Genomic DNA, 13,883 nt, shown 5'->3' on the forward strand with positions numbered 1-13,883 from the left:
CTGGATTTGGTGCCTATTTGAATATACATGCAAGAGTGGGAAGGTCGCTGCTCCTTCAGAAGATTCAAAGAAACCATTCGCTCCTGCAAATGGCATTGTTTTTCTACAGTTTATTTTTATCATCGAAATGTGACATTTAAAATGTTTCTACTCCAAAAGGAATGTTACAAATGTAGTAGTCATATCACTGAATCACAGGATACAAAGTATCTTAGATCTTCATTTGAGACGCTCAATTGATCAGTGTTTATTTCTTGTGGGAGTTTCTCCGCAGCTGTTTTTCAATTTTTCCCGCCAACTCTTTGAACGGAATCAGGGGACTGTTTTGTTATTCACGAGGGAAATACACATCTATTCTTGTTTAACCATTTCATTTTAGGAAAGTGACAAAAAATGCCTTTGCTTCTCTCCCCTTACAGCAGCCAGTGTAGGCAGAAATGGCTCTCCACCCCACCTCTGCCGACCTGACCTGCTTTCGATAATAAACATTTCCAGGCTAGCAAATAAAATGCGAGGCTAGGCAAAGAACTTCAAGCCCACCTTGGTCACCAGCAGGCCAACTGGAAACAAGCCGTGGGACTGGTTGAGGACGGCATTTCTCCTTCTTGTGGATCTTATTTTAATGCTAATTGGCACCGTTTTCAACACCGTCCATTTAAATCTGCCGGGTGTGTGTCCTAAAGGGGAGCGGCAGGTGCAGGGCGCAACTCCCCCACCGCGCTTCCCTGTGAGTCCACTTAGTTTGGAGGATGTACCCGCCCAGCACTCTGCGGGGGCCACAGGCAAAAGGGCCAATTCAGCCTGGAGTCTTCCTCCCTCTTGCCCTCCTCCCAACTCCCGCCGCCACAGTGGACACTCGGGTTGGAATTTCATTGCTTTATCTCAAGTTCCCGTTTCCAACGAGCTAGTCAGCCTTTGGCACGTTCGCAGAGGGTTTGCAATTGCTCGATCCGGGTCAGCTCTTCTAACCCATTACTGTTTTTCAAGTGTGGTGCGTGGAATTTCCTTTGCAAATCTGGGGAGGGGGACACAATATAACCTAGTGCATAAAAGGCGTTTGAAGCCTGCACGACTTTTTTTTTTGAGAAAGGAAAATTAAAAGACTCGGTTAGTTTGATTTCTATCCACACGACGCATGGTACAGTGTTCTTAAACTCACAGCAACAATTTGGGGACTGGGCTGAACCGGGACACAAGCGGGAGCAATTGCCGGCTTGGCAGGCCTAAAGTACGGCTGTCGGAAGGAAAACCCTGGCTCCTGACCCTGCTTACTCTGGTGCCTGCACTGGTCCTGCGTCGCGGGAGGAAGGGAAGGCGGTGGCTACCGGCCGTTGGTCGTTAGGCCCAGGCTTGGCTAAGGAGGCTGCCTGTGTTTCTTGCCCTCGGGTCCTTCTTGCAGAACCGAAACGCAAGACTGGGCGCACCGGGACCCGCGGTTGCTCCTTCGACCCAGCGGGACCCCAGTCAGGCTTTCATGAGCCTGTTTAGATTTCTCCCATAGACTCTGGAATACAAGGTTCCCGAGAACACCCTGGCCTATTGCGATTGGCACGGTTTCGTTTGCACCCAAACGACTCCCAGAAACAGTCCTACCAAAAATTAAAGCGACGCAGGAAACATGAAGCAGGGGCGACTGTTGGCCCAAGGATGACCCTGGACGACCCTTCTAGCCGCCGCCAGCTCCCAGTCCCCCAAGGAGGCAGGCACTCTATTCCTGCCTCATCTTTAACTCGCGATTTTGGCGGTGTCCGCCTCTCCTTTCTCTGCCTTGGGAAATCTGGGTCCCATTCCGGGACCCTCGAATCCGCCCTTCGCCGCGCAGGGCGTGCAGCCCTCCTAGCTGGACCCATCCAGTCACAGGTCCCGGAGTGCTCCCTTACCTTGGCGGCTCCCTCGCCCCTGGGAAGCGCTCTTCACTCGGTTGCCCGCTGCGCCATGGGCGCTCAAAACAGCTAAGCCAAACCTAGCCCAGCGTACATATGAAACTACTTTTTTTTTTTTTTTTTTTTTAACCTCTGCGGGCTCAGCGCCGACCATGTCGCCGTCCCTTTGGTCATGCAGGGGACCAAGCTGCATCCCAGACAGGTGGAAGAGACGTTTCCTTTTCTTCGCAATCCCACCTTTGGATCAATCACCTCGCCCCCAGGCCAGTCCAGCCCACCGCGGGAACACGCTGAGTAGGGTCGGAGGCCGACAGGGGGCGACAAACTGTAAGCTTTTTGGGGGGCCAGCTCTGAGGAGGCTACAGCGCTGTGTGGTCTGGGCAGCAAGCAGCTGGCTGCTGGAGGGGTAGGGTGGGAGGGTGGATGTGGGATATGAAGTGCGGGGCTGCGGGCTCTGACACCATAAAGAACTCTCGGGTCCAACCCCCGCCCCGACGGCCTTGGCCCAGGGGAATGAGGAGAAGAAGATGCTGTCTGGGCTGCACGTCTTTGCCAGCGTCCAGCGCTCCACTGGCAGAGGTGGGAAGATGTTCCCCTGACAGGGTAGTTGCGAACCAGCTCTCCCCATGGCACCTCCGGTTTTATTTGCTCTTCTCTGAGCGTGCATGCTGACTCCTCTGCTACAGGAGAAAGAAACGGCTTTAGCTGTTTCACCTAGCCTTGGGGGATGCACTGGGTTATGGGTGCTGTGGTTCCCAGGTCTAGGGACCAATCTTTTTGGTCTCCAGCCCCCGACCTGAAATTAAGGCAATGAAAGTCTGCATCGGGGACTAAGAGGTTCCAAACCACCTGGAGAGAACTGAGCGGGGGCGGGGGCCGGCGCATGCCACCTCCTGCGGCCCGGCCTCAGAACGCTCTACATACAGTGTGTGGTCAGTTCTCCGCTTTGTGCCTGCAGCAGAGCTCCTGGCTCTGTTGTGCCCACCTTAATCCAAACCGCCCCCTTTCCCCCGTCGGTAACCCGATCCTGCACGGTCGTGAACAGGCTTAGTCCAAATAGTTTCACCCCACCCCCCTCTCACCAGAGCTCTGACTGTCCTATTCCTGGTCCCCGTGGCCTCCCCGAGGATCCCAGAGACCAAGGCTGCACTATTTTCTCGGTGCAGCGGGAGGGAAGAGTCCTCACCTCTTCCGAACCCGGGTTTTCTTTTTCCAAAGATAATTTTTGCCTGGGCCCAGCGCCCTCTGTCCAGACAGACCAGGGTATAGGGCTCAGACCCTCCTAATTAATTGACATATTTCGACAGGTTGGTTAGGAGCCGTTGGTTGCTCTTTGGCCCTGTAGCGAAGGGTGAGAGGATCGCCTCGGCTCCCCAGGCTGAGCTGGTCGGGTGTGCCTCCGGCAGCGTCGTAGCGGGTAGGGGGTGGGGTGGGGCAGTGCGCAGCTCTCTGTAGGCTCCCAAGCACTAGGATCTTAGGGGACGGAGCACAGGGGAATCTTTCCGGTCCCCCGAGGAGAGCTGGGAGTCCTGAGCACTGAGCACTCCCTCCTACGTCCCCCTTCCTGCTCCGGCCAGGTCAGCCAATGAATGCCCTTGGCACTTACTGAACCCAAGCTCCGGACTCCCAGGTCCCGGTCTCCTCTTGTTAGTTCAGTGCAAAATCGGGAGCGTTCTCCCTCCACCTGCCATCTCTTGGACCCCACTGCATGACTCCTTCTGGGACTGCCATCGTTGTCGACACAGAGTGGGAAGTCCAGAACTGGGCGTTGACCCAGATACAAATGGAGAAGAGTTGATGGGGAAATGTTAAGGCCAAAGAGTTCGGGGCTGTGTAAACACAAGAACAAATAAAGGCGAAGGGACTATTCAGTGACTGAACGAGGACCCCCGGAAGCCGCGGATGCTGTGTGGAAGACGAGGCTAGGCCGCCTGGGCGGGGAAGAATGTGGGGTTCCCGGCCTGGAAGAAAGGAACTGCCCTTTAGGCCTACAGAGGAAGCTAGGACATGCGACCTCCCACAAGTCGCCAGGACAAGACTGGCGTCCGAGGATGAAGGATCCCTGTTCTTGGGATCCAAGCAGGTGGGAATTACTTTCCGACCTGCGGCCTGTGCCATGTATCAGAAATGAGTTCGGGTGGGTGGGCCTGTCCGCAGAAAGAATCTAGAATGTGCCCTTTTCACATCACTGAAATCTCGCCACTATCCCAATGGAGTGGATGGCAATTAAATATTGTAAAGATTTCCTATGGTCAGGTTTGGGGTGTCGTCTGGAAATGGGACACGGAGGAGTCTGCTCAAGCACAAATCGTCTTAGGCTCTAGCCTCCCCCTCCTTCCCAGGCAAGCACTGAGCACCACGCTGAGCACTCACCACGACGCACCCATGCCTGGAACTTGGGCACTGGCACCACTCTTTCCGGGCCCCTTCCCCGGGGAAAGAGGCGGTAGAGGCAGCCATACACCAACGACCTTCCTAGGATCAACTCATCCTCTGATATCCTAGCTGCAATGTTGGTGGAAGTGACAATAAAACTAAACCCAAAACTAGTTCTACGACTAATGCTAGCACTAATAAATAGTCACCAATTTGAAATGACTACCCCCACAATTCTCAAAACTGGAGGCGTAAGGGGCTTCGAGGGGAGTCAAGACCCTGGAAGGTCCCAGGCCCGGCTTAGGACTTGTGTGTATGTGATGTGTGTGTGTGTGTGTGTGTGTGTGTGTGTGTGTGTGTGTGTATGTGTGTGTAGGGGGGATGGGTCCCGGAAGAGGGCCGAGGGGAGAGGAGGACAGGAGGAGGGGGGTAGAGTTTCAGGCCCGGGAGGGGGGCGCTGGGGTGCAGTGACGGGAACCAATGAGCTGCCAACTCGCGCGTCTCCGGCGTGACTGCCGAGATTGACGTGGAGGACACGTCAAATTGATCCCCGCACTCTGCAGCCTCCCGATCAGACGAATTTCTCCTAATCGGATGAAGTTCACTCTAGGCCTGGGGTCGCGGGCGTGGAGAGTGTCCTGGGAGCGCCCGGGGGAGGGCGGCTGCGCGCTCCGCGGCGGCGCACGGCGCATTTCCAGCCCGCGGCCCGTCCGCCGCGGCTCACGACTCGCGCGCGCCCTCCCTCTATGCCTCTCCCGCGGCGGCGGCGCCCGAGCTCTCCCGGACTGCGCCGGGCCCAGCCCCGGCCGCCTCGGCGCCAGACAGCTGGCTGGCCCGCGCGCTATGGGTAAGGGGCGGGAGGCAGGCAGGGCGCGGGCGGGCAGACGAGGCGGGTTGCGTCCCGGCGCCTCCCTTCCCTCTCTCCTGCACTCCCTGGGAGAGCAGGTCCCGGGTCCCGGGTCCCGGAGAAGTCGCGTTCTTCGCACGCCCCCAACCCTCGGGGGTTGGGGGTGGGGGAGTTCGGCGTGTCGCAGGAGGGGATGTTCCAATTAGATGCGTGAAAAGTCGAGAAAGGGCTTACAGGGCTGAAGCGCTCGGCGTCCCCCTCTGCGGTCCCTACGCGGGTGCCCATTCCCGGAGCCCGGACACAGTCCGTTTGCTCGCAGATTCTGAGGATCCGCCCGCCGGTCACTTTCAGAGGCGGCCCCTCGTCTGGTGTGGCCACCCTTCTTGGCTAACCCGCTGGTGTTTTCTCTCCCTCCCGTTTACTGTCGTCCGGCGCGTCCGCAGAGCAGACGTACGGCGAGGTGAACCAGCTGGGCGGTGTGTTCGTCAACGGCCGCCCCCTGCCCAACGCCATCCGCTTGCGCATCGTGGAGCTGGCGCAGCTGGGCATCCGACCCTGTGACATCAGCCGGCAGCTTCGCGTATCCCACGGCTGCGTGAGCAAGATCCTGGCGCGCTACAACGAGACAGGGTCCATCCTGCCCGGGGCCATCGGGGGCAGCAAACCTCGTGTCACTACCCCCAACGTGGTCAAGCACATCCGGGACTACAAGCAGGGCGACCCTGGCATCTTTGCCTGGGAGATCCGCGACCGGCTGCTGGCCGACGGCGTTTGCGACAAATACAACGTGCCCTCTGTGAGCTCCATCAGCCGAATCCTGCGCAATAAGATTGGTAGCCTGGGTCAGCCGGGGCCTTACGAGGCGAGCAAGCAGCCGCCGCCGCAGCCGGCCCTGCCCTACAACCACATCTACCAATACCCCTACCCCAGCCCTGTGTCGCCCACGGGCGCCAAGATGGGCAGCCACCACGGGGTCCCGGGCACAGCAAGCCACGTCAGCATTCCCCGTTCGTGGCCCTCGGCGCACTCGGTCAGCAATATCCTGGGCATCCGAACATTTATGGAGCAAACAGGTCAGTCTCAGCGACCCTCTGTTGCGTTCCTGGAAGGGGCAGAATTGGGAGATTGGGGGGTGGGGTGGGTGGGCGGGCATGCAGGTGAAGGGTCACACTTGCCATCCTCCTCAGACCGGTTATGGCTCAAGGGAGGGTTCAGGGCTGGCCAGGGAGACTGAGGGTCTTGCGCCTTCTGTGGGAGTCCTCGGACATCTTGAACTTTTTATGACAAATATGGAAAGTATTTCTCAAATGGAAGAGCAATCGCCGACCACAAATTCAGAGGCCTGAAATTGCGCTTTTTCATTCTTGCAAAAAGTATGCAAACTCCTATCACCAGATCTAAGCTAAACAAACTGCAGAGTCAATTCTGCGACCCTTTCTTATATCCCGATATTTTGGGTTCCCTTACCGTACCCTAGAGAGTTCTGTTCTTCTCAGGCCCCAAGGCTCTTTTGAGTAAAGGCCAAAGGGGGTTGTCTAGCTGGTCTTGTCAAGTGGCCTAGATCTCCAGCAGGCCCAGAGGCCCTGTAGCTCCTGGAGCTGGGGTCTCCTTTATAAGAGCCCCAGGGCTGCAGCCACAGGGGTCAGGGGAGAGCCACAAGGATTTGCTCGTTGCCTGCAATTATAACACAGCAAAGTGTTGCTCCTCATTCTCAACAGGAGTGGGAGGGAGCGGAAGGAGGGAGGGAGGTTTGGGGCAGTCATGGTTGGGGCTCAGGAAGAACTTGTGAGTCTCTTCACACTGTCCTCTTCTCCCAACAGCGGACCAGGGAATGGCGTGCTCTTAGGTGAGCAGACTCAGCAGGGGGGTAAAAAGCAAAACTCACCTCATCCCAAGGGAGAGGAGGGAGGGACAGCTGGAAGGAAACTGAATGCTTAGCCCCAGATGCCTTGGGGTGCCCTCCGAGGCCCAGCACAGCTTTGTTTCTCCCGATTCAAACCCAGCCTGGGCCACCTGCTAGGGCCAAAGCTCCCTTGGTGGGATCAGTGGGCGTTTGGCTGGGAGGTGACCTCATCAGGCTTGTGCTCAGATCTGGAGTCTTCTCTTGGCTCCCCATGCACACGAAGTGCTGGAGGAGCAGACATGCGTCTGAGAAGCATGTGGTGGCTGTGTTGTTGCCTCTTTTGGGAGATCCGGTAGGTCTCCGGAGGCAGTTCTGCGTCGCCTTCCAGACGCCTGTTCAGACTGAAGAATCCATATAATAGTCACGAGCCTGCTGTGGATGTGAACTTGGACCATTCCGGGTGCCATCTGTGGACAGCGGAAAGGCGCCTCGGCCGAGTGCGCCCAGCCCCTGCCTTACAGGCCGAGTACCCGCCAGAGACTTCCCATTTCGCGGCAAGCGGGTCGAAGTCTGGGAGGAGCTCGGAGCAGGCCGTTCTTCCCTATGCCCTGCTAGGAGTGAAAGCGAAACCCGGTGCCCAGCCGCCCCTCTGCCTCCGATCGCTTTCTGAGATTTTGAGTGTCTCAGGTGTTCCGGAGGACCCTCGGCCAAGTGCTTGTAGGCTTGTGTGGAAACGTCCCGGCCCGAGGGCCGCGCGTGTGCCCAGCACAGATTGGGATGCCCCTTCTAATCCGTCCTGTGTCCCCGCAGGGGCTCTGGCTGGGAGCGAAGGTGCCGCCTACTCCCCCAAGATGGAAGACTGGGCCGGCGTGAACCGCACGGCCTTCCCGGCCACCCCTGGAGTGAATGGTCTCGAGAAACCTGCCTTGGACGCAGACATTAAATACACTCAGGTAGCCAGGCGGCGCGCGCCGGGGAAGGAGTTGTCTTTAACTGGGGAGCGGGAGGGTCGGAGGGTGGGGGCAGAGAGAAAGGGAAGAGAACTCTTTCCCAGGCCGGCGAACGTGTTGGTGTGTCTGGCTACCCCACCGGCGAGAGTCTGCGCCACAGATTTCTCTCATTTTCTCAATCGCGCTAGTTTGGGGAGGCTGCCTGTCCAGGGGATTGCCTTGCTTTTTGCCAAGATACATTTATTTTAAAAAGCTGGAACCCGGAACACAGATGATAGAGGACTCCCTTTTAAATCTTGGGTGGTAAATACCATGACCCCCTAACCACTATTATTTATAACAATTTACATGGACATCACTTTGCCAGAGTCCTTACTGGGAAAATTAGCGGCCAGGCTTACCGTGGGGATCCGAGGGGATAGCTGGGGGAAATGAGGATCCCCCAGCTCAGTAATTGCGCCTGCGGGAGAATACGCGGGGACTGCCTGCTGCTGATGGTCTGTCCCTCTCGATCTTCACAGTCGGCCTCTGGCCTCTCTGCGGTAGGCGGTTTCCTCCCGGCCTGCGCCTACCCTGCCTCCAACCAGCACGGCGTGTACAGCGCACCGGCCGGCGGCTACCTCGCCCCCGGGCCGCCTTGGTCGCCCGCGCAGGGCCCCCCGCTGGCGCCCCCCGGGGCCGGCGTCACTGTGCACGGCGGGGAGCTGGCCGCAGCGATGACCTTCAAGCATCCCAGCCGGGAAGGTGAGGGGTGCTGGCAGGGAAGGGGTCGGATGAATGCCCCTAGGGTTAGGAAGGGTGTTGGAGTGTGGGCTGGGTCGTGGTGAGAGGGACGGAAAGAGAGGCAGAGAGAGAGAAGAGAGAGGAGAGCTGGAGTGGGTCCCAGGCATAAATCTTTACTAAACTTGTAGCTTCTTGAAGCAGATTAATTTTTAACAGGTGTGTATGGTGTATATGCTCTGTCCCTGGAAAGGCAGGTAGAGTTTGAAAGAGGTCTCAGGACTGTCTTTCCTGAATTGTAGCGAGAGAGAGGAAGAGGGTCAGGCTGACAAACAGGACTCCTAGGTTCCAACCTTGTTTTGTGCCCTTGACCAAGTTATTGTTCCTTTCTGGCTCTCAATTTTTCCATCTGTTGAAGGGTCCAGAAGCACCTTCAGGTTCACCTTTCTGTGGCTTGCAGAGCTTTGTGGACGACAGCTGGATTCTTCCAGGCACCACCTATTCCTTTTCTTTTTCCTTCCTTCTTCCTTCCCTCCCTTCCTTCCTTCCTTCCTTCCTTCCTTCCTTCCTTCCCCTGTTCTCTCTTTTTCTCTTTTTCTTGGTTTCTCTGATTCATTTCCTTAAACACATGCTTTGGGAATGGAGAGAACATTTCAATCATGTATCCCCAAGTCTATCTAGACTCTTGAATTCTGTGTGATCTGGCATCCTTGTTTCTATGGGAAATGCAGCTGGAAATTCTCCTTCCTCTTCTCCCTCCATAAATCCACTCCGAGAAGTCCACTTAACAGATTTGAGGTATTTAATTGACGGTCAACAGTGAGGGGCATCTTCTTACACTGCCTTCTGGGTGCTATTTTTTCCTATAACTTGGGAAAAGCTCACCTGCTCTTGAGTCTCCTTTTCCTTGTTGGTGAATGGATGGACTGAATATGCTAATTTCAAACCTTCCTGCATCTGGGTTCTCATCACCAGAATTTTGCAACTTCTACAACCCTAGAAAAGGAAGGAGTTCCCTTCCCAGCAGCGAAGGAGACTGAGCACAAACTTGGAGGGCACTGTGGGGCAGAGGGATGTTCCAGATTACAAAGGGATCTTTACCGTCTGATCTGCCTCACACCTGCCAAGGCAGAAGTCCTTCTTTGTGATGTCCAGGCAAAAAACTGTATTTCCATGTAGTTTCAGTGAGATCAACAGCATGATCTGAAAGAGAGAGAAAAGATTAAGATGTCAACAGTAGCAGTCAAGGGGAGGAAAAAAAATTGCTGTTTCCACTTCTTTTAGAGCACAAACATGTTGGAGTATAAATTACAAAAACTGAGTATTAATATCCCTTTAAGCTTTATATGTAAGGGCAAATGGGGGTGGGGGGTCTCAGGATGATTGCTTTACTCAGGGTCTTGTTCTTGACCTCAAATCTTCCTGTTTTCTCAGCAGCTAGAGGTTATCTGCTAAATTAGAAATAGAAACAGAATTTTCTTCATTACATAAATCATTTAACGAGGCAGGTTCATTTGAAATAGAAAAGTATACCCACAAATTTAAATGATTTCCCCTGGGCTGATCTCAGGGAGAAGGAAGACTTCAGAAAAGGGACTCATACCTCCAGAATAATGCCTTTGGTTTGCTAACCAAACAAACTTTGTCCTGAGAAATTTCAAACTCTACATGAGAAACAAATTATGATGAGTAGGTAACAATTCACAGGTAAAACATACAGTTCAGAATTCTAAACTAATTCTAGCTGACTGAGGGGGGATTCGTTGGTGGCTGACTTTCTTTAGAAGATACTTTTCTTTCAGAAATGCAGAGCCGTTGAATGACACTGGCATTCATGGCCCTTTTTTACCAGCATATTTGCTTCCTATTATTAAATATCCCACCCATTTTCAAAATCCACAGCAATAATTAGCTACCTTAGTTACTAATACCTTAATTTCCTGACCCCCATAGTTCTTTAGAGATCTAGGTAAAGAATCATTGAATAAATCAGGCTCATCATCGAAAACGATTTCTCAAGCTGGCATTTCAAGTGTTAGTGTTTGAACAGGAACATAAAAATAATGAGAATTACATGCCTACTTGGGGCATGGAGTTTCACCCTTTTTCTCACTGGCAGAAAAGTTGACTTCAAAGACCTTCACTTTCCCTCCCTCCTCCCCAACTGGTCTTTGAAAAATTACAAAGTAATAAGAATCACTGCCTTTAATTTCTCTAATCATTACTTAAATTATCTTCAAAGACACTTATCCCATAAGACAAGTTACTATCATTAATTATTGTTCAGTTTTGAAGAATAGTAGGAATTTTTTTTCAGTAACAATTTCTGTATGGAAAGCAACTGAATATCATGAATGCTCAGTAAAAAGCAAATACTTTTGGTCATCTAGTGCGTACACGCACAACACACACAATACTGTACCTACTTATCTACACATACATATGTTTCAATGCATTCTCCAGATCAGGTGCAAATGGACATTAACTGTTACCAAATCAAATGTCAAATTACGCATTGCAACATATTAATTTTATCTTGGTAAAGGGTAGTGAAGCTGGGCTCCCTCTTATGTAAGTGAGAAAATATGATTTATGTTTTCCATCTGTGAAAGGAAAGTTTAATTCTTGGGGCCTGAGAGAATAAGAAAGTTCCGCCTCCTCTACATTTGGAGGGGACATGATATTCTGGGAATCTCAACACCCATCCACTTTCTTGTAATAGCCAGAGCAGGACCATCTCCACACACACCTTCCCTGCCTCCAGACAAGTGACAGAGGCCACCAGATGTTCGCTCAGGACAGCTAGTATTTATAATTTACAGTGTGTTTTCTCGTGGTTCTAAAATCCCTCCCATAGTGTCTTTGGAAAGACTAAGGTTTTGAATATCGAATCTATAAGATACTGCTTTTCTCCAAGAAAATATGTTGTATTTGTCAAACATAAGTTGAAGCTTCGTTCCAGTCATCTCTGCTTGGGATTAGCACCTGAAGGATTAATCCAGAAAGCAAACTTTGCCAGAGAGCCGCACAGGGTACAGGCGTTTGTGGAAGAAACCAGCAGCGGCCAGCCCGCTTTCCTTTGACCTGGCCTGGAGACCCCTTCCCAGATCCCTCCTGTGTCCGCCCCAGCCAAGGTCCCAGTGGCCCTGCAATCGCAGTCCCAGTATTTTGAAAACGCTTGTCCCCATTCCTGCCCACTAAGATTAAATGAGCATGCAGGGCACCTAAGGCCGTTCAAGCCTCCCAGGCCTTCCCTATGCAGCCACTCACGTTGCCCTGGGCCCTGCGTGTGGGAAAGGAGGGGAGGAAAGGTCCTGTGGTAAGGGCCTGGTGTGGACAGAACTAAAAACTCAGCTGCAGGAGTCACCCCACTAGGCTGGGGTGGAATCTATCTCTGGGCTCCTGAATGCTAACTTTTTACCAGTTCATTTTCTCGCTTATGTCTAAGGCAACCGGCCCAAGGCTGAGAAACCTCCTCCTCCTCTGATGTTTTCTAAACAGGTCCTCACCTTGAAGCGATCGCACAGAGTGGAAAGCGAGGGTCTATAGACCTCGCTGGCTGAGCGGACACAACTGTGTTTAGGAAAGAGCTGACAGTCGAGGGAGAGCAGACTGATCACTGTGTCCTGAAAAGGTCTTCAGATAGCTTCAAAACCTCTGCGAAACCAGATGTGCGTGTGTGTGTGTGTGTGTGTGTGTGTGTGTGTGTGTGAGAGAGAGAGAGAGAGAGAGAGAGAGACCCCGTCCCTCCAACAGGGTCATCGGGCCCAGCTCCGCGCAGCCACGGCAAGCGGCACCTGGGACTGGGGTGCGGGCAGCTGCAGGGGAAAGTGTTCCCCCTCATCCCAAAGTGAGGAGCTTTGAGCTACCCCTTTAAAAAAGCACTTGCAAAGGGGGTGGGGGAAAGAAAGTTGAAAATGGGAGGCTTTAGGTATAAACAATTTGTGCCTCCAGCAGGAAGAGCTGAGCGGCCGGGGGGCTGGGAAAGGAGAAACAGAGGTTGCGCAATCGTGCCGTCACTTTGCTGGTTTCCAGCGGCAGCGCTTGGGCCCCTTCCCAAAACCCGAAATAATAGAGCAACACGCAGAATGCCGTCTGATCTGGCAAATCCACTGTCACTTAATCCGGAGGCCCGTAGGCCCCGGGGCATGCTATTTCCGCAGTGGGGGATCACAGCTGGGTCCCCAGGCCGCAGGGCAGAACGAAGACGGCCTCCCACTTAAAGCACGGCCGCCTCCTGTGTGGTAGGGATCCAAGCGGCCGCGGGCCGTCCACTAGGGGCGGCTTTGGTGACCCGCTTTCCACTAGGTTGCCCCCTGCGCACCGCGAGCGCCCCAAGTAGCTTGAGGGACAGCGGACCTGACCCGCTGGGATCTCCCCCCACCCCGCCCCCCACGACTTGCGCGCGTGGCTGGTGTCTGGTGGCCATTGGAGGAGGGGCGCGCGGGTCTCAGCTCCGTGTCTCCTTCCCTGCGGTCTTGGAGCTGAGAACCTCTCCTCACCCCGGGGTGCACGACTAGGCCGGGCAGCCCCGAGCCCATCGTCTCCTTTATTGAGAGCGTGCGGGGCAAACGCAAGTGCACCCGGGCCGCGGTCAGGGAGCATTTGCAAAACGGCAAAGTCTGTGCCCTGGAGTGGCTCCCTTAAGGGGATCTGGAAGGGTGGGCGCGCTAGCGCGCGCGTGGGACCCATGGAGAGTGCAGGTCCCTGCTTCCTTCTTCCAACACCCTAAAGTGTCGACCCCGGATCCTCGCGCTGTCACCCGAATTTGCGGAGGTCCCGGGCCTCCAGGTGTCTCGCTCTGCGCCGCGCCAACCAGTGACCGATGTCCCTGTGCTTCCTCCCGCAGTGGCCGATCGGAAGCCTCCCAGCCCCGGCGGCAAGGCCCCAGACGGCCTGAGTGGCTTACACGGACTGCCCATCCCGGCCTCGACCTCCTAGGGGCAGCGCTTCCCTGAGCCCGGAGCAAGCAGCGGACCCGCGGGAGGACCGGGGCGCGCAGCTCGGCCTTGCAGTCCCGGCGACGCGCGCAGGACCCTGGACACACCGAGGAGGTGCCGGGAGCCGGCCTGCTGGGGGCCCGCCCCATTGGCCCCCAGATCTCGCCCTGCCCACCGGCCCGGCGGCTACATTTCCTTTGCCGCCCAGGAGTTTTAGGCTTTTCTGAACTTTGGCTTTAGACTGTGGCACCCTCTTTCGGATCCTTGCGCCTACGTGGCCTCCCTCCCCGGCCAGCCTCAAGTGTCCTTTCATACCTCTCCCGA

At 54.8% G+C, this 13,883-nt stretch overlaps 1 protein-coding gene across 1 annotated transcript; it reads left to right on the plus strand.

Moving 5' to 3' along the window:
• Window positions 1-4,853: 4,853 nt before the first annotated feature.
• Window positions 4,854-13,560, plus strand: PAX1 (paired box 1). Its single transcript, XM_042930177.1, has 5 exons — window positions 4,854-5,106; window positions 5,550-6,179; window positions 7,760-7,902; window positions 8,421-8,643; window positions 13,469-13,560. Exons 1-5 carry the CDS (start codon window positions 4,854-4,856, stop codon window positions 13,558-13,560), a joined length of 1,341 nt encoding a protein of 446 aa, XP_042786111.1.
• The last annotated feature ends 323 nt before the right edge of the window (window positions 13,561-13,883 follow it).

The sequence above is a fragment of the Panthera leo genome, chromosome A3 (assembly GCF_018350215.1).
Source record: "Panthera leo isolate Ple1 chromosome A3, P.leo_Ple1_pat1.1, whole genome shotgun sequence".
In the NCBI taxonomy this organism is placed as follows: domain Eukaryota; kingdom Metazoa; phylum Chordata; class Mammalia; order Carnivora; family Felidae; genus Panthera; species Panthera leo.

Excerpts from the sequence above, each read along its gene's own strand:
- PAX1 (XM_042930177.1), top strand. The coding sequence starts at position 4,854 with ATGAAGTTCACTCTAGGCCTGGGGTCGCGGGCGTGGAGAGTGTCCTGG. Across the intron at positions 5,107-5,549 it reads GGCTGGCCCGCGCGCTATGG|AGCAGACGTACGGCGAGGTG; the intron begins GTAAGGGGCGGG and ends GCGCGTCCGCAG. Across the intron at positions 7,903-8,420 it reads CAGACATTAAATACACTCAG|TCGGCCTCTGGCCTCTCTGC; the intron begins GTAGCCAGGCGG and ends CGATCTTCACAG.